Genomic DNA, 23129 nt, shown 5'->3' with positions numbered 1-23129 from the left:
GTGGGTCGCCGATGTTCTTCACTCGAATAATATTTATGCAGAAATAATAAACTAATGTGTCAGTTTCTCTCCATCTCAGGGCTCCCTATGGAAAGGCAGTGGACATGTGGTCGGTGGGTTGTATCCTCGGGGAGCTGAGTGACGGACAGCCTTTGTTTCCAGGGGAAAGCGAGATTGATCAGGTTGGTAATATGGTGTAATATGAAGGTAATTACACAGGCAGATATAAAATAAGAAATAGGTGTAAAGTCATCGAATATCTGCAACACATTTAAAGGTCCTACCTTCCCCATTGTTAGTACAAGAAGATCTATTTTATTTCTGAGGGTTGTATAGTGAATCTTTTTTAACAACTTTTCATACGCTGTTGCTCCCAGTTATGTTGTTCATAGTGAGAAATCTACAGAAACCTGTTAAACCTCTGCAGCTTCCCTCAGCTCCATGGAGCTCCTCCCAATGTTCCAACAAGTCCTCCAATGTAAAGGGCGATATTGGTTAACTGTTCACACCTCTAAATATCACCCATGACTGGTTATGCTACATATGACAGCTGTTTTTTCCCTTCTAATTTACGTTTAGTTGATAACACAACAGCACATTACTAAAACCCTTTTTTTCCCACTTCTCGGTTGGGTCATGGCAATAACGTTAATTGATTAGAGATAGAAATAAAAAATTCTTGGTTTAGGTTTGAAAACAATCAAAAAAGACATTTTTTTTACAATGCGACTGCTTCTGTTATGAATGCCATTTTTACAATTCACATGCAGTTGCTCTGACAACCACTTCTTCCATGAAACGTTTTGTCTGGCCTGTGTGAACAAACAACCCATGGGGGTTTTAATTTGGAAGAGGTTATTGTTCAGTTTTTCTGGTTTACAAAGTGTTTTGCTTCACTTGCATTGACGTCATATTGCTGTGCAACAAATGGGTATTGAAGAATGTGACAGACCAACTGTGCAAACAGGCATGAAAATAAAAAAGTGACTAGTTGACGAACAGTGGAGCATTTAGCCAATAGATTTAAAGCTACTTCACTGAAGTGTACTCAAGTGCGAAAAGGAAAATAAAATGTGCACATTCACCAGATGGCCAGAAACACAACTCAAAGTCAAATTTGTAAGGTGATAATGGTTCAGTAATGTTTTCAGCTTTTTGTTATTGTTTTTTTTTGTAAGTGGAATACAGTAGGTCAAAATGATAGCTCCCGTTAGAGTGAATTAAGTCCCTGTGCTGCTGCTTAGATAATGTCACATGATCCTAATCTGTAGAAAGTTTGTGCTGTAGATGTTCCAAATGAAAAAACTTTCAGATTGTGCTTCTAATAGCTGTTTACATGCTACAAGCATCAACTTTCAGGCTCAAAATCCAGAAGATAATTTTTCTGGACTTGTGTTTTAATTCCTCGTGAATATTACAAAAATAAATAAATAGATAAGTAAAAGAAAAAGAAAGCAGTTCAAGGAACTTTTCAGATATTTCGCTCATCTTAAAAAAGTGGTATACTACTAACCACGAGGCTACGTCCTTTTGCCTCCAGCTCTTCACCATTCAGAAGGTTTTGGGGCCACTGCCGGCAGAACAGATGAAACTCTTCTACAACAACCCGCGATTTCATGGAATCAGGGTATGAAACATTAACTACAGCCAATTTTGTTCTTCTCTGCTGCTTTTTCCTCTTTCTTCTCATCCTCCTCCTTTTTTTAATCTCTTCTCCTTCTCTCTCAGCTCTGTGTCCTTCTATCTGTTTCTTTTGTGGCAGTGTTCCCAGCACCATGACTGAGTGGATTGCTATGACTCATGAGATAGGTGGTTGGTGTTCAGTTTAGCAGCAAGAGAAAATGTCCCAGAGGGCTGAACAAGACTTTGAATGTGTGAGTGTGTGCGCGTGCTTGGTAGTTTGTTTAGTGTGATATGTGTGCTTTGACCTGAGAGCTGCTTTTTACTGGTGCGACATCTACTGAATGTTGGATCTTCGATGCACAAAAAAAGTTCTCGCTGGACAGTTTACATCCAGTGTTTGTGTGTTTGTCTGTATGGCAGTTTCCCTCAGTTAGTCATCCTCAGACTTTGGAGAGAAGGTACCAGGGCATCTTGAGTGGTTTAATCTTGGATTTGATTAAGGTAAAATATCAAGATATATTCAAATTCATTAAACTAGTTGTGTTATGGAAAAAAAGAGTGCATGTCTTTCCCCAACAGAATCTGTTGCTGCTAAACCCGACTGAAAGATATCTGACAGATCAGAGTTTGAACCATCCAGTCTTCCAGCCTCTGAGGCAGGCAGAGCGCGAGAGGCCTTCTCCCGCATCCCCCAACCCACCGCGCTCCTCCAAGCGGAAAACGCATCATCATGGAGAGAACACAGTTCCTACAAGGTCTAACCACATTCTGAGTGAATGTCTGGATTTACCCACTGTCCAGTCATGCAATAACATAATATTTACTGTGAGAGACTGTGATTATTGGATTTTGTTCAGCTTGGACAAGTTTACATTTTAAAACTGAATCTGTTTAATGTGGGTCATGGGTGCTGCAGTTGTTAGACTTCTTGGCATTCTTTTGCAGTTTTCCCTTTTTCCAGGTGCTCTATTTTCCTTCTACTCTTTAAAGAGGGGCATTTTAGGTTAATTGGTGATTATAAATTGATTATACATGAATATGAGACTGCGTGTGATGGACTGAGTTGGTCAACCTATTACTTCTGAATTTGACTCCAGCCCCAAACTATCCTGAACAGAATAAAGTGTGTGGAGACAATAGATGGTGGGATGGATGACCAACAGGTTATTTACTACAGTGTGTTTTTATAGACCTCTATTTCTTTCTTATGTCACGTTTTTTCATGGCTGGTCTGTCTTTTTATGTAGTTATTATGTTCATTTTGTTATTAGTTTGTTTATTCAGTTATCTCTGTTGTCATATGTGTTTATGTGAGTGTGTGTGTGCAGCAATTTTGTAGTTTACTTTGTGTTTTTGTGCAGCATTTTGTAACTGCGCATTTTAATAGGAGCTGTAAAACTGAATTTAAAAAACTCCTTTTCTCTGCAAGCATTTGTGCTAATTTAGACCTAGTAAAGACTTGCCAGGGTTTCACATGACTAGACATAAAATACTTTGTAAATGTGGAGGAAACATGAAAGTACAGGCCCAATCATGTAAAATATTTTTTTCAGCATTGTTTTAAACTGTTGTATTAAAATAGAAATATGATGCCCTCTTTTTCAGAAGTTGGCACAATTTCCTAACTGTTTTAATGAAAAGTCTTTGGTCAAAATACCACAGGGTTAAAGTAAAACAACTCCCTTTCTTTACAAATCAGATCATTGTAGCCAGGTTTAGAGGGTGGAGTACTGTTGAGTAGCTCTCTTCCATGGGATGTGCCACTTTTAAGATTGATAATACAGCTTTGCACTTTTTATTTGTGTGTGTGTGGGTGTAATTATGGCTCCCAGTTTTGAGCTCATACATGCCTGTTGATGCTGCATTCAAAAAGAACATGTTGCAAAATCATAAACAAGTCATATATCCTAGTTGGGGACTCAGATAAGGTTGTAGCAGAGTATTATTAGTTCAGATCTATTTTAAGCTAAGTGAATTGTGTAACTGCTGATGAGAACTTGCTGTTAATAGAAAAGCAAAAAAGCAAAAGGGTTCACATTCCAGAGCTAACACGTATGCAGCATGATTTGAAGTTGTAGGTGGAGATGAACTTGGGGATACTGGATAATTATACTCTAAGCGCCAAATGTGACATAACATTAAGCTGTAAATCTGAACAGCTCATTGAATTGCATTATTTTCGACCAAGGTGCTTCTAAACAAACGATGGGGTTGTGTCACGTCATGAGTATTTGAGTGGCTAATCACTTCTGATTCCTAAATATGTGGTCTCAAGCACAGAAAGGAGATTTTTTTTTTAAATATTTTGTCATATTACACATATTGTTTATTTATTTGTGTATTCATATGTTTTTTTTGTTTGTTTTGAGAGACTGTTGTTGGCAGCATGAATTTTTTAAACATTAGTACAAATAGAGTTTCCATTCAAAAGACTAAGACTTTAATATGAAAACTAATTCCGTGCCCATTGCTTTGCCCCTACAGGAGTCACACCAAGAGCTCAAGTCGTCGTTCCAACAGCAAAGAATGTTCCAGCCTTCCTCGCCATGGAGACCTCCATCACCTAAGCAATGAGAATTTCCTGAATGGTAACAAACCAGCTCCTTCCAGTTTAAGTCCAACACTCCACCCCAAAGGCCAGTACATGTCCCAGACCCTCAATCGTTCTGCCTCGTCCAACAAAGATTTGGCTAACAACAACCTGCCACACCTCCTCAGTCCCAAAGAAGCCAAAGGCAAGACAGAGTTTGATTTCAGCTTGGGACCCTCCCCAAAAATGCCAGACCAGGGACATGGGGCAAAGTACAGCCACAGCAAACCAAGCTCTTCTCGCTCTCAGCAGCAGCAGCAGCAGCAGCAGCAGCAGCAGCAACAGCAGCAGGCCAGCCGCCACACTTTTCTGGAAAATAAAACCAACACACTACAGTCTGGAGCAGAGAAACAACATGGCCGGCATCCGCACAGTATGGCTGACTCTGCTCATGGATCCATGTCCTCGTCTTCTAAAAGTTCGGCTTCTTATCTCAGCCTGTCGAAGAGCCACAGTGCTCTGAGCGATGCCAAATCTGTGGGGAACCTCAGCGATGGACGACTCCACCTAGATGACCCAAATTCCAATACATCAGCTGGTGTGGGTCCCAGTGCCCGCTTCTTCCCTGCCAGCTGTTTAGACCTTAACACTCCTTCAGGTCCTTCAGGGCCCCCTGGCAGCCCCTCAGCTCGGCACAGTGATCGATCTGGGCACAGCCCCGCCTCTCGTAGCAGCCAAAATGCCCGCATGGAGAGCAGCACACTCGACTCCTCATCGAGACACAAATCCAGACATAAATCTTTTGCACCAGGTAGGTTTAAGAATCAAATAAATGCTCCAGAGTCAATAAATTCTCCACCTTAATAGCTTTTTATCAATTTTAGATTTTAGGGTCAGTATTTTGTCAGTATATTGAGTCATAATCTCCAATTTCAGACTTTTTAACCTTTTTAACTTAAATGTATATAAAGTATTTGGGGGTTTTGGAGACGAGTGATGGTTAATCAGCAAAACACAAAAAAGAAACCTTGGACAGGCAAATTTCTCTTATTTTATATGCTTAACAAATGATCATCTAAATAGATTATTGAGTTATTAAGAAAGAAAATATGTATTTAGCTCTTGGAACTTTAACAATGCTCTTTTCTCCAGAAGATGTTGGTGCTCCAGACCTCTTAGACCCAGGAGGAGCAGGGATGCCCTCTACTCACACTCTGCCTTCCCCACATGAGTCTTATCATTATGGCCTGGGCTATACCTCTCCCTTCTCCTCTCAGCAACGACCTCAGCGCCACTCCATGTATGTGAGAAGGGAACGCCACCGACCACATGGGGTTGAGAGTGGGATGGCGGGCTTGCCTGCGCCTGGGCAGGCGATACCAACACGAGCCAGTAGCCTCCAGGTTCTCTCTCCGCAGCTGCAGCACCGGACCACCCTAACTGGACATTCTGTGAGCTCTTCGAGAGAAGACTGCACCGATGACGCGATGAGGGTCAGTGACAGTCCTGGGGGAGTGGTGTTGAGTATGAAAAACATGGTTGGGTTTTACCTCTGGAAATGACACTGTCTCCATGGTAACACCACATTTGTGGTCTGAACTCAGTAATGAATACTTTCTGAACATTTTTACAGTTCTGTTGTACAGTATTATAGCTTAGAGTAAGTTTACATTGGACAAAGATTTTCTGTAAGTCATGGGAAGAAATAATTGCATCCTTATTTAAGGCACTGGCTTTTTTTATACATATGAACAAGCAAATTATCCTCTACTTAACAGTACCTAAACATATAAGCATATATATATATATATATATATATATATATATATATACTCAAACAACACCATAAAGAAAATCATTTAAATCACTTTTTTTAACAAAAATATCAATAGATTTGATATCCTCCTGTGTAAAAAGTAAGTACCCCCTTAGCTTCACAAGCTCCAAAATTGTCCTCAAGTTTCTGGCACGAACTTAGTATATTTATTCATTTTTTTTCACCGTTGTAAGTACAAATACTCACTTTTAGCATAACATGCCTAAACTATGTGGTAGAGATGACTCAGGTAGGTTTACCTCCACAAATTATTGATAAGATCCACTGATAATCACTGAAAAATTAATTCTAACAAACCATAGTGCAGAAGATAATAACTGATTCTGGTTAAGGAAAATGGTTTGGTGTTAAATACAGCACTTCCTTGTACAGTATTCCATGGTTTGTATGGAAAGTCAATGGTTCCACGCAAAACATCCGTTTGTCACCTCATGGCAGAGACATTTGGCCTCTTTGGCTGAGGAATGTACAATGTAGGAGTGGCTGCAGCTCAGGAGGAAGAGCAGTCATCTGCCAGTCAGAAGGTTGGCAGTTCAATTCCTGGCAGACACTGAATCCCATATTGCCTCTGATTGGTAAGTGTGAATGTATATGATAACTGTCTGTAATACTGTACAGACTAAGACCAGCCATATACTTATTTTTGAACCACACTTTCACATAAGCAACTTGCTCCATTGAGGACATGGTTGTTCACATTTTTGTCTGTTTACTGCACATGTTACCAGAGGATTCAAGTTGGAGGCACACTAGATGATTTAGACCTGAAAAAACATGCCATCAGCACCATTCCCACTCCTTTTTCCAGTTGAAAATATACATCATCGAGATGTGTGTAATTGTAGACTTTCTCTACACACGTGTTTGCAAGACTTCCCACCATTTAAACCGATGGGGACCATGTAACCCTACATCCTGTCAATATTTGGCCCTACATTGCCCCTGCCAGTCATCTACAGTATCTCTCTAGAAATCACAGTTATGTATAATGCATTCATTCCTAACGTATAGTACTTATTTTACTTAATTTTTTAAGGTGTCATATGTATGTTTCTCAGCCACAGGGGTTCCTTTGTGTCATGTGACATGAACTGTCACTTTGTTAGGTTAAGTAAGTTGTGAATTTGATCCTAAACAATGTTGTTTTTCCTAGCCTTAGCCACGTATCGTTCTAAACTAAACTGAGTGTCTTTGGTTCATATATAAAACAAGAGAAAAGTATATATAAAAAAGGGAATCAAATCGTCAGTGTGGAACAGTCACATCCAAGTTGAAAATAAAAGGTTTCCTGCAGGACTCAGTGTGTTAAAGCTATCCACAAGCCAGGTCTTCCTTTCTGGGGCTGTCTTTTCCCATGCAACTGATCCCCATTTTTTATTTGACTGAATGATGTAACAGACTACCACATATCGATTTTCATATCATTTGAGAACAACAGACATGTTGGCACAGTTTCACACAAAATCAGGTATTTGCTTGTTCATATTTTAAAAGTCAATTATTTGAATAGAATGTACTTATTCTTCGTCATTGAGATATCTGAAGGGTAATCAAGGAGAAATGGTTATCTCTATTCATCCCTAAATTTAAACTGACTCAGTTTCAAATGCACAATAAAAATGAATCATAAAAATAAAGGGTCACAACTTACCAGCACTACTTTTTTTAACATAATAATTCTATTGAAGGACAGAGTGGCCAGCAAGGAGGGCAATATCAATTATTGAAATTTTAAAAAGAATGAGGGATTTTGACACAATTTTCATGGCAACAGTGTGTCACCTTCAAGAAAACCTAACCTGCAACTTGCTGAGTTTTGAAGATGGGTTCAAAGGCCTGTTGCTACACAAAAATTATGCAATTTATGCCGCCATGTGGCATGTTGATGAGAAAAATCCCATACAGAGAAATTATTCCATTTCCTAAATGTATTGGAGCTCAATTACTTGAGATATGAATTGATGTAAAAGTATCAAATTGGGATTTTTTTCATATGTTGCAACTTGTGCATTTAAAATGTGTCTCTGTGCGAGTATGAGTGTTTCATGAGCTAATGAGTGTGTGTAGGGGGTGTCACTGTCTCACATTATCATTGTCACTGCTTCGTGCTGCTTCTCTAGTCTGCTTTGACCCACACCTGTCCGTCTTCCCAACAGAGTGAGCAGTCCCCTAAAGACATGAGCCACCCTTGTGCCCCCATCAAAGACTCTACGAGGGACAACACTGCTGCTTTTCATACACAGCGCCCTAAAAATGAGGTCCGACCCCCAGATTCCTCCCTGCCTCCGACCCACCCAACACAGACAGCAGCTCTTCTGACTGCTGGTTTCCATAGCTTTTTCTGTTTATTGTTGGGTCAACAGCCTCATTGCACGTTGTCGCTGTTGTAAAAGTAACTTCACTGAAAGGCTCTAAGATTGTCCTGACTGTCTTGTGATGAATGCCAGTAGATAATGTGATAGCTACTGGTATACAAAGATTATTGGGATTATTAATTACAAATCTGAAGATGCTGAAGGAACTCTGTGTGGCTGTGTGTCCACGTGTGTTTGGGTTCCTGGGTGATGTGTGTATTTCTTAGGTTGGGATGTATCACGACCCTCACGGTGAGGACGGAGGTTCCTCCAAAGAGAACCGGATGATCTTCACTGAGTCCATGCCTCGGAGAGTGGGCAGCTTCTACAGAGGTAAGGAACAGGATTTACCATAAGACAAAGTGCGTCATGGCTTGTAATTTGATTCAGTTTGAACTTCTCTGTTTACTCTTATTTAAGTCAGCTTTTTTGTTCACTTCCTGTTTTTTTGTTTTTTTTTCTAAATTGATATTGTCTTTGCTAATTTCTGTTTTGCATCCAATGTTTGATCTACACCTGTTTTGTGTTTACTCAATTGCCCCACTGTTCCGGTCCCGCCATCCACACCTGGCTGTGTATACTTTGTATACTTCCCAGTTTCTGTTGTTTGCTGCCAGATTGTCCAAGTTCCATTGTAACGGCTTAGCAGCCTCAGATCCATGTGTTTTCCTAATGAGTGTATGACCTTAGCTTGTTTGTACTTTTTGCATTTCGTATCATCCTTATGTATATTGTTTGTTTCTGGATTTTTCTCTGTTTTTGGATTTTGTCTCCGCCAACTACTTACTTGTGTAAAATACCTCATGAACTGATTACCCGGGCTTGACTTCAGCTTCATTTTCTAAACCTCGCCTTTTGGATTTTACCTGGCTATGTTCTGCATATGGTTCCCCAATTCATCCTGTCACCAAGTATGTGCCACGTGGTACCGGCAAAGTTATTTTAGGAGAGCCAAGTTTTCTGTATTTATATAGCAGTGAACAAAAAAAGACAATGCAAAATGATTTCTCTAGCACTGACTGAAATTAGACAAGATGAAACACAAATACAAGCCAACAGAAAGGATTTTATTTAAATAGGATTAACAAAAAAAAACAGGATAAAAATAAGCACAAATGTTAGAGTCAGATTTGCTTGCAACACTGCGAAGCTGCACCTTGTCTCAGTGGTTCTTTGAGCTTAATGATCACATCAGCAAACTTACAGTTACAATGATAAGTGTATAATATGGACGTACAGTACGAATGATAACCATGTTCACAGCTGAGACTGAAGGGACAATCATTCAGCAGGATTCATCTAAGGCTTTACAACATTTCCAGTTTGTCCATGAATTGACAGATATTAGCATCCATGTATAACTGCAGAATTAGCCTGATTTAAAAAAAAAGAAAAAGAAAAAAGTGATGTTATTATATAGATTTGCTCTTTAATGTCCCGCTCTATTGATGGATCGAGAACATTTTGAGTCACAATGTATCTTATTCATAATTTGTGAAAGTACACCTGCCTGAGCTAGAGCTACAACTTGGTTTAGGCATATAAGGCTAAAAGTGACTACATGTTATGGCATTATTGCTATAATGGCATGGCATCATTATTGCTCCAAGGAAACAAAAAAAACGCAACAATTTTATCCATTGCTTGTCTCTCAATAAGTTCATTAAAGAGTTAAAAGCAGACAAAGTACAAGATATAGATGATAAACAACCCTGCACTGTCCTGATCATTTAATCTGATGTGCTCATCCAGTGTTGTTGGCCTAAAGGCAAATAAAAGTCAAAACAGACTTCTTGAAGTTTTGTCTTGATAAATGCAGCACAACTGCTTGATGAAATGTTGAGTTGTGACCAAAGAAGCAGTAAGAAGGCATATCTAAAAGCTGTGCTATATAAAACAAGGGCCAAAAGGACAGGTTTAAAGGACCAAATTTAGTGGTCTTTTTTTATGGTGTGACAGGTCCAAAGACGTGACAAGAAGTTAAAAGGCCTCTTTCAATAAAAAAAAGTTTGACAGAAAATTTGGGCAGTTTCTCTGGTTTTGTGGTATATTTCAAAATAACTAGTTACATTACATGATTTCTGCTGTTCAAAAGATAGTTGATTGTTAAATCACAATGTTTGCTGCTGTGGATCACCATGACCTCCCTCCACCATGTAATTAGAAATCATTTTCCCTTGCAGTGATTGATTTCGCAGATTTGCTCTTATAAATTTGTCAAGCACTAAGCCAAATACTGGGTTTTCAAAGTTGAATTAATAACATAAATTTGTGAAAATCAGTTAATAAAGATTCCCTCCCATCATTGTCATTTTGCATTCTGTTTAACAATGAAACAAGGAGGTATCTAAAATATAAGAGGCGAAATATTTGCTCAGGTATAATTTGCATCGCAAATATCAGCAATAAACATATTGTTAGACATCACAGATTATTTAGAGGAAAAGTCTTCTCCCTTTAAATGCAAATGCTCCTCACTAAAAGCAGTAGAAATATGCACTTTCAATTATTTTCTCTCCTCCTTGTTTCTCCTCAGTCCCTTCTCCCAGACCGGATAACTCCTCTTCTTTCCATGAAGGTGTCGGTCCGGGTCGAGGACCAGTGGTACCTGTTGTAGCCAGTGACCCAGTTGCCATGGCGAACCACTCCAAACGCCAGACAGCTTTTGACTGGTGAGAACTGATATGTTGAGCTGACCGTGTACAATGTACGTACAATCAGAGCGTGAGGGGAAACTAATGCGACTTTTCAGCAAAAGATACTAAAAATACAGTCAGTCAGTTCGTATCTGCTGTAAAGTGGACAATGCCTTTGAGATGCAACACACTGAAGGAAGAAAAAAAGTTTATGAAAAAAAAAAGGTTTTCTTGATACTTTTCTTGCTATATATGGAATTCCTCCTCCACGTCAAACATTTTGACATGTTTTTTCCTCACTGTCTCATGAAGGTCTGTCATTAACACCAATTAAAATCTACTAGATCTTTCAAGATCACTCAGTTGTATTACTATTAAGATATAAACTCTTTAATCACAGAAAGAAAATACATTATCTACTATCTTGCAGCAATGCTATTTAATTGAAAAAAAAAAAACTGTTTTTACAGTCAAAATAAACAGGCTTTGAATTGACTAATTCAGCATAAGTTAAAATCTTTCACTGTGCTTCTGTTTTTCAGTAGCTATTTTCTGTTTTGTACTATATAGGTTTGCTCTTTTTCACCTCGTCTCCAGTAGTTGGGTTGTTCTCAGACGTCTGAAACACTTTTTAGAGAAAGTCACCATTTAATCCTGAGCTTGTAATGACAAGAAACCTCTCCACATGTCCTCTGCAGGAGTGCAGCAGAAGCGATGGTCATGAATCCTCCAGAGCCCACCAAAGAAAAGGAAAAACAAGGCTTCTTCAGAGCCATTAAAAAGAAAAAGAAAAAGGCACAAATCGTAAGATCTTTTTTATGCTGTCATACATGTAGAGCATGCCAAAATATTTTTGCTAATTCCAAGTTCTTTTTTCCCTTGCTTTTAAGTATATCTGAGTGCTAACACGGATCAACAGGGGTTTTCAGAATGGAGCAGTTTAAAATGATTATTTGTCAATTTTCTGCCATCATTGATGTGTAATTATGCAATTACCGTTCAAGTGAAGACTTATATTAATCATCTGATGTGCTAATGAGTTATTCTTATTTATTACACCATGGGTTACTTTCATAATCTCTACCATCATAGCCGCTTTCGGACAGAGTAGTTATAGGAACGTAGTTATCAGAACTGTCCTACTCGAATTTCGTTCTGATAACTGTCCTTCTGTTTTAGTCTGCATTCGCACATGAGTCGGGGCTGATAGGGACTGATGCGGCGCGCGCAGCCGTCTGCGTCAGTGACGTGTTAAGCCTGATTTATTCTTCAGACGCAAAGCCTCTGACGCTCGGACGCATAGCCTCTGCGAGCGTCAAAATCTTGACCACTCCCCCACGCAGAGGCTCTGCGCGCGTTCTCGTGCACCTCAAAAAAATCCTGACTACGCGACAGACACACGCAGACCACCAACGGAAGTGCGCAGACAAAAGCGGCTGTGATTGGTCCTCGGTGTGCTTTTCCGGGTTTAACAAGTGTAGCAAACTCCCCAGTCTCTTCCCTGGGCTGGTTCAACGGGCGTACAGACCACCTACGCTTCCTCCTTCGTCTTTTCGCCAACTCCAATAGCAGAATCCTTTCTTCTTCAAGGTCGAGCAACTCCATATCCATCTCCATAGCATCTTGCAGACGCGCCATTGTTGTTTTGACCAGAATCAGCGTGTCAGCGGAATGTATACACTCCCCCCACCGAAGTTCTCGCGACTCGCGAGAGTCATTATGGTTGCAGAACCATAACGTGAAAAGTGGTTCGCGACCAGAGCAAAGCAACACGTCAAGACGATAGACGCAGAACTATAATCTGCCCTTTAAGCCTGATTTATGCTTCAGACGCAAAGCCTCTGACGCTCAGACGCAGAGCCTCTGCGAGCGTCAAAATCTTGACCACTCCCCCACGCAGAGGCTCTGCGCGCGTTCTCGTGCACCTCAAAAAAATCCTGACTACGCGACAGACACACGCAGACCACCAACGGAAGTGCGCAGACATGGTCTGCATGATGGTGATATTAATCATGGACGATCGCATCAGGCGTCTAATATCGAGGCTGGAAGAGCACAGAGAGAGTCAGGAGACGATACTTTTTCATTTCATGAAGGAAGAAAGGAGAGCAAAGCGCTGCAGACAAAGGAGACAACGTGTAAGTTTAACTTATTAAACACCCGCAGGTTGTGTCCGTGTCCTAAGAGGAAACATTTCAGCCGTGATAGCATGACATGGGGCGTAGCTACCGACCACCAAACACCTCCGTCAGATTCGTTCTATAGAACCATGAAAAGACCCGACCTTGGAGAAGGAGCTAAATAGTTATAGGAACTAAGGGAGATAGCCCCGAGTTCCTGTATGTCCGAACACGGGAGAAAACGGCCCCGCGGATTAAAAGGTTATTAGAACTGCCAAAGGTTCCTACAGTCCGAAAGCGGCTATACTTGGTAATAATAATGTTAACTCAACAGAATATTGGCTGAAGTGTGGGAACACAATTAAACAGATTAGTGAAAAGCTCCAGCTCAGCAAAACATACACGAAAGAGACAATGAAGGTAACCATGTAAAATTACTCTCCCAAACGTCCGTGTTCACCTGAAAAGGTCGAGCTTTTAACCAAAATTAGAGCATTTTGCCACATTTTCACAGAACTGTTTAACAAATTATATTTTCATCCACTTCTAAAATAAAGCCGCTATAGAAGAAGAGGACAGAGTGACATTAAAGGATTTTAGAGTGCAATTGAAGCTTTAACAATGGAAGTCATAATGGACAGTGTCCTCACTGGTACATGTGTTTTGTTTTAGTTTTAGTTTTATATTTTATCTCTCCAGTCAACCATAAACTTGTGTAACGGGATTATTATTATTAGTTTGCTGAATTTGTTTTCATTTCACTTGGCTCTAAATTCTTTATAGTCGTGTGCCTAACCTATTTTCTGATATTTTTCAGTCTTGTAACACTCCTAATTCGTTTTAGGGATGAATGGAAACATTTACTCAGTTCAATGCAGGTAGAAACTTGGGATTTGGTTTTATTTCCCAACAACATGTGTGACTTATTTCTTCAATTTTTATAACACGCAGAATTTCCAGAATTGAGAAAACAAGGCACGATATTTTCTACCCTCTCTGATCCCCTCTGATCAAGTATCAATCCCTTTTAAATCCATGTTTCTTGTGAAGTTATATTTCCTAAGAAGGTTATGATCAATCCCTGCAGCCTTTTTTCCTGTTTACTATCAGACATGTTGTTTGAAGGTTGTGGCTATGCGTCTTCTCCTCCACAGACGGACATGGAGGACGGGAGGAACCCCTGCATCAAGAAAAGCCTTTTCCCCCTTTTTAGCTCTAAGAATAGCTTAAAGCACAACTCAGCTGTCAAAGTCCTACCTGTAGTGGCCTCGCCTATGGTACAACATCAGCCTACCGCGCCCTACCCTGCCTCACCAGTAATCTAACCTCAACACTTCGGCTGCATGCTGACTGACACTGCACGCACCGAACCTTCTTTGAAATCCTCTCAGAAGTTGATTGACTGATTGAGACATTTTTCAAAATGAAAGGATTTCAAATATGTTCAGAGTCTAAAACTGCACGCCTTTTGTGCATCCATTTGTCTTGCTGTAATGTATGTCAGATGCAGTCACCTGGCACTCAGATTGCATTGAAAAACACTGATTCCATGCTGCAGTTTGTGCTGTTTGTGAGACAATTTCATATTGTATCATTTCAGGACCGTGAAGATTTCCAGCACAGAAACACACAAATCCAGTGTCATACTTGAAAAATATGTTATATTTGTTTGAGATAATTCATTGTTTGGAAAATTTGCCATTTCTGGAGCTGGATGGAAATGTTGATTGTAGCTCATCATACCTGTTAGACATTTGGCAAATTCTAAGTTTAAGAATACCTAGAACTACCTATTAGCATCACTAAAACTCTTTTCATGGGTTAGTAACTGATCATCGGATTATTGTTTAAGTCAGTTACTAAATAATAATGTAATACAGTTCAAGACCAAAGTTTGCAAACAGTCATTGTGAACATATATTTTTGGTTTTCAGTGAACTCTCTTTTTCTGGGGCAGAATGATTGTGCAACATCTTTAATAGATTAAAAAATGGGTAAACAAGTTCACAATCTATAGAGGATAAGGATGACAGATAAAGACACCACTATACTTGGTTTCATGTCTGATTTTGATATTTTTTTGTAACTCTTTTTGGTAGTTGTGGCGGAATTTAGTTAAATTGGTTGATGCACAAACACATTTCACAAATTTTAAGGGTTCAAGTCAGGACTCAAAGAAGGAGTTGTGAAAAGCTAAATATTAGCTTGATTTGTCCATTATAGAACCAGTTCTGATGTGCGTTTGTGTTCATCATCCTGTTTGGAAACCCAGTCTATTTTGTGCAAATTACCAGATCAACTGGCAGCATAACCAAACCAAAGCACAATGCTGACACCACCTCACTTAACAGTCAGTGGTTTGGTGGCTTAAGGCCTCACCTTTACTCATCCAGATTTCTCTGGGTTTTGGAGCCAAACAATTGGATCATCGTTTCATCTGACCAAAAACCTTTCCTCCCGAAGGCTGTTCTTTGTCCATGTTGTCTGGTGAAAACTTGAAAGAGATGATTTTAGAGCAAGGACTTTCTTGAACAATATCCTCTCTGTCGATGGTGATGTATAACTCACTTGACTGCAGAAAATGAAAGTGAGTTTTGTTTCATCAAATTCTAGTTCTGCTTCCTGCGTTGTGAGAAATTGGAGCTTTATCCAAACCTCTATGATGTGGGCCCATTGATTTGTCCACAGGAAGCCATGGGTGTATTTATATTAATGGTCCTATATTGAATTTATAAAACCTAGATAAATTAGACATATGTTCTTATATTAAAGAATTATATTTTACAATTTTTGTGCCCCAGAAAAATGACTGATTAAACATATAATCAAAGTTGGCCGCTTCTCTGTGTTAGGTATTGCATACTGAATTTGATCTGTTTTTATTTTTGTCATTTTGATCGGACAAAACATCAATTTGAACGAATGGTTTATCCATCATTCCAAGCTATTCGACACAATAATTGATACAGAAATGATGAACTATTAGTTCACCCTCATTGTGATTGTAGTTGGTGAAAACTAAGAGCTTCGAACTGCTGCATTCTTTCATGTACAAGGTCATTACTAATCACCATCATCACCTACTTGTGTTTTGTCTGTTGCTGCTACAGGGGGGGGGGGGGGGGGGGGGGGGTGTGCATGTAGAACATCTCCAGGATGTCTCATGTTTAATTATAGGTCACTGGCTACTGTAGATATTTTCACAAAATTTACAGTCAGTCGATATTTTGAAGATTTGTTGACATCCATTTTTTTTTCTGAACTGTCAGGTTACTGGAAATGGACAAGAACATCTGTCCCTTCAGAGGAGTTCCAAGTCGTCGTCTCACCACAGTAGCCGTCGGAAAAACCGTGAGCGATCCCGAGACCGAGACCGGGAACAGAGCCGGGACAGAGAGCGAGACAGGGAGAGAGAGCGGGAGAGAGAGAGGGAGCGGGAGAGGGAGAGGGGGAGAGAGAGGGAGAGAGTCAATGAATGGCCACCAGACAAGCAGGTGGATTCTCACTCTCAGGTATGTGCTTCCTTTAAATTTGGGGTTTTGTTAGTTGGAGAAATCCCATGAGCTTGAATTAGGGCAAATGGACTTCTTTTCCTAGTTCTTGAAGATATTTCACCTCTCATCCAAAAGACTTTAGTTTCACACATTGGTCAGGTGGTTTTGGTGACACACAAGTCCAGTTGCCCTTATTCAAGATTTTAGGATTACCAATGTCCTGGATGACTGAGATTGTACACTGACATACAGCCCAGAGAGCAGTTTATAACCTGACTGGCAAAAAATGCTGGGATGCTTTGTACAACAGTTCAGTTTTTTTCTATCCTGCAGTTTTTTTTTTGGTAGCCCTTATTTAAGTTGGAATTAGGTCTACTATTACAGTTCAGTCTAAGCTGTATGTTGTTTTCTGCAGTTTTGTTAATCACTGCATCATTGTCAGTACACCTTAACATAAAGGCCTTCGTGTTCTCCTGACCCAGTGAGTTATTTGTTAAACAACTTTAACCTATTATTTAGCTTTTGATCATTTATATAAAGGCAATAACCATATATTTCTGAAATATATAGATACAACTGCAATATGTTAAATTATCTTATTCTGATTAACCTGATAGACCTCTGTTGTCTTTTGTATCTACTAATGTAAGCATCAGAGTCTAAACATGTATATATTATTTAGAATCCATCATTGCATATTGTTTGTTTTCAACTAAACTGCAATAACATATTTGTATTCCCTGTTTAAATCGATCTCTTACCTTTTGTCGCAGCAGTGAAAGTCTTTATGACTAATTTCAGGTTTATTATCATTCTCATTAGGGTACTGGGTTATTCAAAGGCTACGAAAACATTTAAAGAGATTCTTTTATTGGACAAGCAGCTCATGCTTGAAATCTTTAGAGATCCTGATTAATATTTCTTCTTCAAATGATATTTGAAGAACATCATGTGACTGGTGATTTGATATTTTTCTTGGCATCATACTGACAATGTGACGTTTCACAGTAATTACCAGATTCATCATCATCTATTTCTTTGCCTAGTGTCGCCACTCCTGTGCTCATTTGTCCTGGGGTGAAAAATGATGCTGCCTCACTCACTAGCACCTTTCTTTTATTTTTTCATAAACCTGAGCTTTTCTGCCCCTCCTTGCATTTTTTATATCGTCTATTTTCTCCTTTTCCTAACTCTGTTAATCTTGACATGATAAAAGAACTTCTGAAGTCAGACTGTGTGGTATCAACTAGTTTAGACAATTAGGGACTGCGTCCATAACATCTGATGCGATCCTGACGGTGTGCAGTCAAAATGTAGCCCAGCTGTTAAGTGACCCACCAGGAATGCTCCTTTTTAGCCAATCTGGCTTTGATCTACATTACTGAATAAAATACAACAATTTACACCATGTATTTAAGTGAAACGAGTACAAAGATAGCAAATGTTTAAACTGAGCATTATTCCACATTTGTAATCCCTCATTTTGAATGTGATCCCTGCAGCAACTAATTAGTTTAACTGGCAACAGGTCAGTATATAAAGAAACATTTCAGAGACCTTCTCAGAAGAAGAGGTGGGGAAGGATTCACCACTTCAGTACCTCAATTCTACAATGCAGAACGAGAGGGGAAACAATTGATTCAAGAATGTTTATATACAACTAATTGCAAAGAATTTGAGGGTTTTATCACATCCAATATATGGTAGCATTAAATCACTGAGAAACATGGCAGAAATAACATAAGGCAAAGAACAAGGCTGAAAATCGAAACTGTATGGCAGTAATCTTCAGGCTCCGAGCCACCATTAAAATCAAACCCTTTTCTATTGTTGGAATCACTTCATGGGCTCTGAAAAACACGCTCCATCCACAAATACAAGTTAAAACTATGTAAAAAAAAAAAAACAAGAAGAAGACTTTTGTGACTTGACTGAGCTAAGGTTAAAAACTCCTTGATTACTTAAAATTTGAAATTCTTTTTGAAAACTTTATCAGTGCACACTTCTCAAACCACCGTCTATGATGGTCTGGAGGTGCATTAATGTACATGGCATGTGTAACATCTGTGAGGGCTCCATTAATGATACACGCATACTGTAAATGCAGCTCCAAATGACAACTTTTTCGAGAAAAGCCTTTTGGATTTTAGAAAGGCAATGCTAACCTGCATTCTGCACATCTAATAATAGCATGACTGTGTAGCAAAAGAGTCTGAACTGGCTTGCCTGCAGTCCAAACCTGTCACTTACTGAAAATATTTAGATCTTCAGCTATCAAAGAAAAAGAAGCAGGACTATTAATCATTTATGAACTATTGACCAGCTGAAATTCCAAATCTAACAAGATTGGGAAACCTTTTTCACTTGACAATTCAGCAATTGGCCTCTTTTTTCCAAAATACATGCTCCGAAAAGAAGAGGTGATGCCACAAAGCAATAAAAAATGGCCCTGTATAAACTTTTTTTTAGACTTTTGCAGGGAACAAATTCAAAATGATTGAAATGATTTACAAATCACTTGGTTCTGATTTTATTTGCATTTACACAGTAGCCCAGTAGTTTGGAGATAAGGTTGTATCATCAAAATGGCTATTGTTTCCTCATGTGAGTCCCATAGGAACTCTTTGCTGTTAATGCTGCTTCATGACCATTACAAAACAGCAACAATTATTCAAACTTTACTTTATGAGATTCTCTTACATAAGTATGTCTTTAGTATGTGAATGACACGTTGACAAACCGATTAATTCATCTGATTTTTGTATTTCAAGAAATGATCTAAATATCCTTATCAGTGTTTCTCTGTCCGTCCTGCCAGAGCCAACCCCTCAAGTCACTCCGTCGACTCCTTCATCTCTCCCCTTCATCCTCAACTCAAGGACAGCCTCCTCCTCCACCTCCTCCAGACTTCCGCTTCCAAGGTGCCCTCCCCAACACACCTCAGCCCTCCTCCAAAGCAGGCTACCCCGAGGGTCGAGGACACACCGAGAGCAGGGGTCACTCAGGAGTGAGCAGCTCCAGCCAGGCTAAAAACCGCAAGGCCAGCTACCCCCTTCCTGGACAGATCGAATCTAGCTGGCATGTGTCCGCTTTACAACGAGCGGAGGGTGCTCAGTTCACACCTGAACAACTGGGCATCAAACCGGGGCAGAACGGACCCACCTTTACCCGAGCGTCCCGCACCAGGATGCCAAACCTCAATGACCTGAAGGAGACAGCCCTGTAACACCTACAAACCATACCTCCTCCAATATGGCTCCAGCCTGGTTGCACCTGGCAGACACAGAGATCTTGGAACTGGAGGAAAAATTCACAGAGAAGCCCACTTTATTGGATCAAGTCCTCATCCAGAAATATTATTATCTGTTGATTCTCACGTCTCTGAAATCTAAAAAGTCTAGACGCTGACAAGCCAAACATCGATTACAGTGTCATGTAGGGAGATAAAGACAGGGAAGGGCCTGCAACTTATCAGGATGCCAGTACTGCATCGGCTGTTATTATCTCTCGACTTACATCAGAATAAGACCATTTTTCCTGTCAAGGAGACACTGCCTACGTGGCCTGTTTGCTGCCATCTTCTGCTCACAGGACACTACTGCAACTCTTCAGATGCTGTCACACCAGTGGCCAATAGACTCAAATGTTTTTCAAGTTCTGATATTTGATAATAGCAAAAAATAAAATTGAAAAAAAGAAAGATTTATATCGATATTATTTATTAAATATTTATTTGTTTTAAATTCAAGGATATAAGCTATAAATGACACAGTATGTAGGCTTTATGGGAATATTATAAGGTAATTTAGGATTAAATGTGTAATTGCAAGAGCTTTAGTTTCGACTCAGAGAAATGCATAGATATTTATGTGTTGATAATACAATATGTCACAAGGAATATCTAATAATGGTGAATGTCTTCTTTTTTTTTGTTCAAATGATGTTATTTACAATTTTTTATGTTGTGTTAAATTTTTTCCCTTTTTCTGTTTGTTTCATCAAATTGTAAAAAGAAATACTGATGAATACATCAAATCTCTGACATTACATCTAGTTCAGATCTGACCATCACCTTCATGACATCAGTTTGAAGTTTTGTGACAAGTTGGGCTATATTTATCAACAGGGCTCAGTAGCAGATCAGCCAGAGTGAGACTGTTAGGCTCTGTGCTTTATATACTGTAACTGTCAGCACACTTTATTGTCCCTTCAGGTGTCACCATTTTAAAGTAAGCCCCATTTTGTGTCGCCAGGTTCTTTTATCAATGTCAACCGCTTTCTAGCTCCATGCTGCCATGTTGGGTTTGTCTAGAGCCTTAACAGCAAGTATAACGGGCATCTCTCACGTCCATCAGAGAGATTAGCCTCTTAAACAGAGGTTTAACAAACATGAGAGAGAACTTTGAAAGGGTTTAAGATTTTTTCAAAAAGTCATAAGAGAGTTTAAAGAACAAACCTGTCTATGCTTTAATGTTGTCAGAAATTCTGTCAGAAATGCCATTTCATTTTTATAACTATGTTTAGTTATTATTATTATTATTATTATTATGAGTGTAGAATTAAAATCATTTGGTATCTGAGAAGGAGCCTTTGTAGGTCCTCCTGCATTAAGTCAGCCGTGTGGCAAAACCTGTAGTGTTAGTATTACTGTAGACATCCGAAACATGACGGGGGGCCGTAATGACGTGCAGCCTTTTTGTAAAGAATTACAGCAGGAATTATTAACTGTATTATTTCATATGAAATCACAGTCTTAGATTTTCAAATCCGGCTTTCACATGAATCTAATAGAAGAACATGTCCAAATTGCTCCTGAAATATTGAGTAGAAAAATGAATCAAAAAAATAAATGTACTCAACCATCAGAATAACCATCAGGACTTTGCTGACAATATAAATCATTGGAATAACGCTAAACTTATCCTTTAATACATGTCGACATTTTCTGTGTGCATTTTTAAAACTTGTTTCATCGAGATTTTCTGTGTATCCTTTTTCGTACATCAGTATTTTATGTTCTTGATTGCATTATGTTCAACATCGGCAGTCATGATCGGGGATAAAATCTTTCAACGTGAGTGTTTATGAAGGCATTTGCTCCTTGAAAAAGCTAACTTTTGTAGAACAGAATGCTATTTGTGGCCTAAGCAAAGCATTTCATTCCTTCGGCCTTTTAGATATCAAAGCATGACAGTTTTGCTTTTTTTAAGTTTTTTTTTCTTAATTACTGAAAGAAAGAATAAAGTGAAGGAAAATTTTTGACACCTTTTTGGACTAGAAGTACAATTTGGCATACTTTTGAAACAAAACAAATATACTACAGGGCTGACTGAAAGCAATAACACTGAGAAAGATACCGATGCAGCCAAATCAAACCTGAGGGTAAACTAGAGTCAAATATAGCACGGAGAAGAATTTCCTGCTCTATATTGGGATTAAACTAAGTGTCCACATAATGTTTAGACATCAATCTGCAATATATTTATCCTCTGCAATTAATCCCTGATCATATGAAAACTGTCCCATGTTGTGCAATACGAAGAACTTTAATTGCCAATGATTGTAGATGTCTGCTGATGTGGGTTTACTTTACATCCTCAATGACAAAACTTGCCTTGCCATTGACCGAAGCCTTACATCAGCTCATGACTCAACACTTTGATGGAAATGAAGGCTTCAACTCCCAGCAAGTCCCACACACTGAGACAAGAAGACAACTTTTTGTTCACAAATATGAATGTGTTTCCTAAAACATCAGTTGTTTTTTCATCGAGCTGTTTCTCACTTCTGACAGGGTGTAAATAGAAATAACAGATTGTATCTATACTGACCATTCTAATTTCAATATGGTAGGGTCTCATAATAAATGCCAACTGTACATTTTTGAACGGCTGATGTGATTTGTTGTTTTCTTGTTTTTTGCCAAAAAGACAGACACAATTTGAATACAGACATGTACAGTATGTATGAATTTAATCAAGGAAATTTCTTAAAGATACAAGAAAGAACACATCATCAGAGCATGTAGAACTCTGCAAGGGATTCTCAAAGCACCATGCGAAACTGACCCGAAATGTTCCCGAAAAAAAGAAAAGGAGGTTACCACAACACCAAATCACGACAGTGAATCTTCCATTGCTCAGTCTTTGAATACCCCTCCTTGGCACTTTTCAAAAAATGCCTGAATGATGAATAAAAAAAAAAAAAACAGGTGTTAACAAAAAAAAAATCGAAATTAAGAACACAGGAAGGGAATCCAGCGTGTTTAAAGAAAAATAAGCATTATTCCCTCTTTTCCATGATTCCACAATAAATATCATGAGTCCTTGACCAAAGACAAAAGCGGGGTCAGAGTTATCTACGTTTATTTTAGAAAAATAAGTAAAGGTTGTGATAACTTAAAAATTCTTGGGCTTATTTTCAAGTGTTAATTAATCCAAAAAAAAACCTTAGTGCTCTTGTTCTTTGTAATGAAAGTTGTCGAGGGGGGGAAGTTAGGCTTAATAATGTGTTTTTAATAGTTTTTGGAAAGATA

The 23129-nt window shown here is 39.0% G+C and overlaps 1 protein-coding gene across 5 annotated transcripts in view; it reads left to right on the top strand.

Moving 5' to 3' along the window:
* The window catches only part of cdkl5 (cyclin dependent kinase like 5), a 51451-nt gene extending 28969 nt beyond the window's left edge, over nucleotides 1-22482 (top strand). The window contains exons 9-21 of one of the 5 annotated variants that reach the window (XM_075481215.1): nucleotides 80-182; nucleotides 1541-1627; nucleotides 2044-2124; nucleotides 2203-2378; nucleotides 4108-4964; nucleotides 5309-5646; nucleotides 8147-8248; nucleotides 8572-8677; nucleotides 10881-11016; nucleotides 11679-11784; nucleotides 14255-14416; nucleotides 16370-16612; nucleotides 19413-22482. In XM_075481215.1, coding sequence (XP_075337330.1) covers nucleotides 80-182; nucleotides 1541-1627; nucleotides 2044-2124; nucleotides 2203-2378; nucleotides 4108-4964; nucleotides 5309-5646; nucleotides 8147-8248; nucleotides 8572-8677; nucleotides 10881-11016; nucleotides 11679-11784; nucleotides 14255-14416; nucleotides 16370-16612; nucleotides 19413-19820 — 2905 coding nt within the window. In that variant the 3' untranslated portion in view covers nucleotides 19821-22482. Of the gene's footprint in view, nucleotides 1-79; nucleotides 183-1540; nucleotides 1628-2043; nucleotides 2125-2202; nucleotides 2379-4107; nucleotides 4965-5305; nucleotides 5647-8146; nucleotides 8249-8571; nucleotides 8678-10880; nucleotides 11017-11678; nucleotides 11785-14254; nucleotides 14417-16369; nucleotides 16613-19412 lie in introns of all 5 variants that reach the window. The other 4 variants (XM_075481298.1, XM_075481129.1, XM_075481396.1 and 1 more) reach the window with 4 other exon arrangements.
* Nucleotides 22483-23129: the final 647 nt, after the last annotated feature.

Source organism: Odontesthes bonariensis, chromosome 1 (genome assembly GCF_027942865.1).
Source record: "Odontesthes bonariensis isolate fOdoBon6 chromosome 1, fOdoBon6.hap1, whole genome shotgun sequence".
In the NCBI taxonomy this organism is placed as follows: Eukaryota; Metazoa; Chordata; class Actinopteri; order Atheriniformes; family Atherinopsidae; genus Odontesthes; species Odontesthes bonariensis.
The sequence above is the reverse complement of the archived record's forward strand: the minus strand, read 5'-3'. Positions and strand labels throughout refer to the sequence as shown.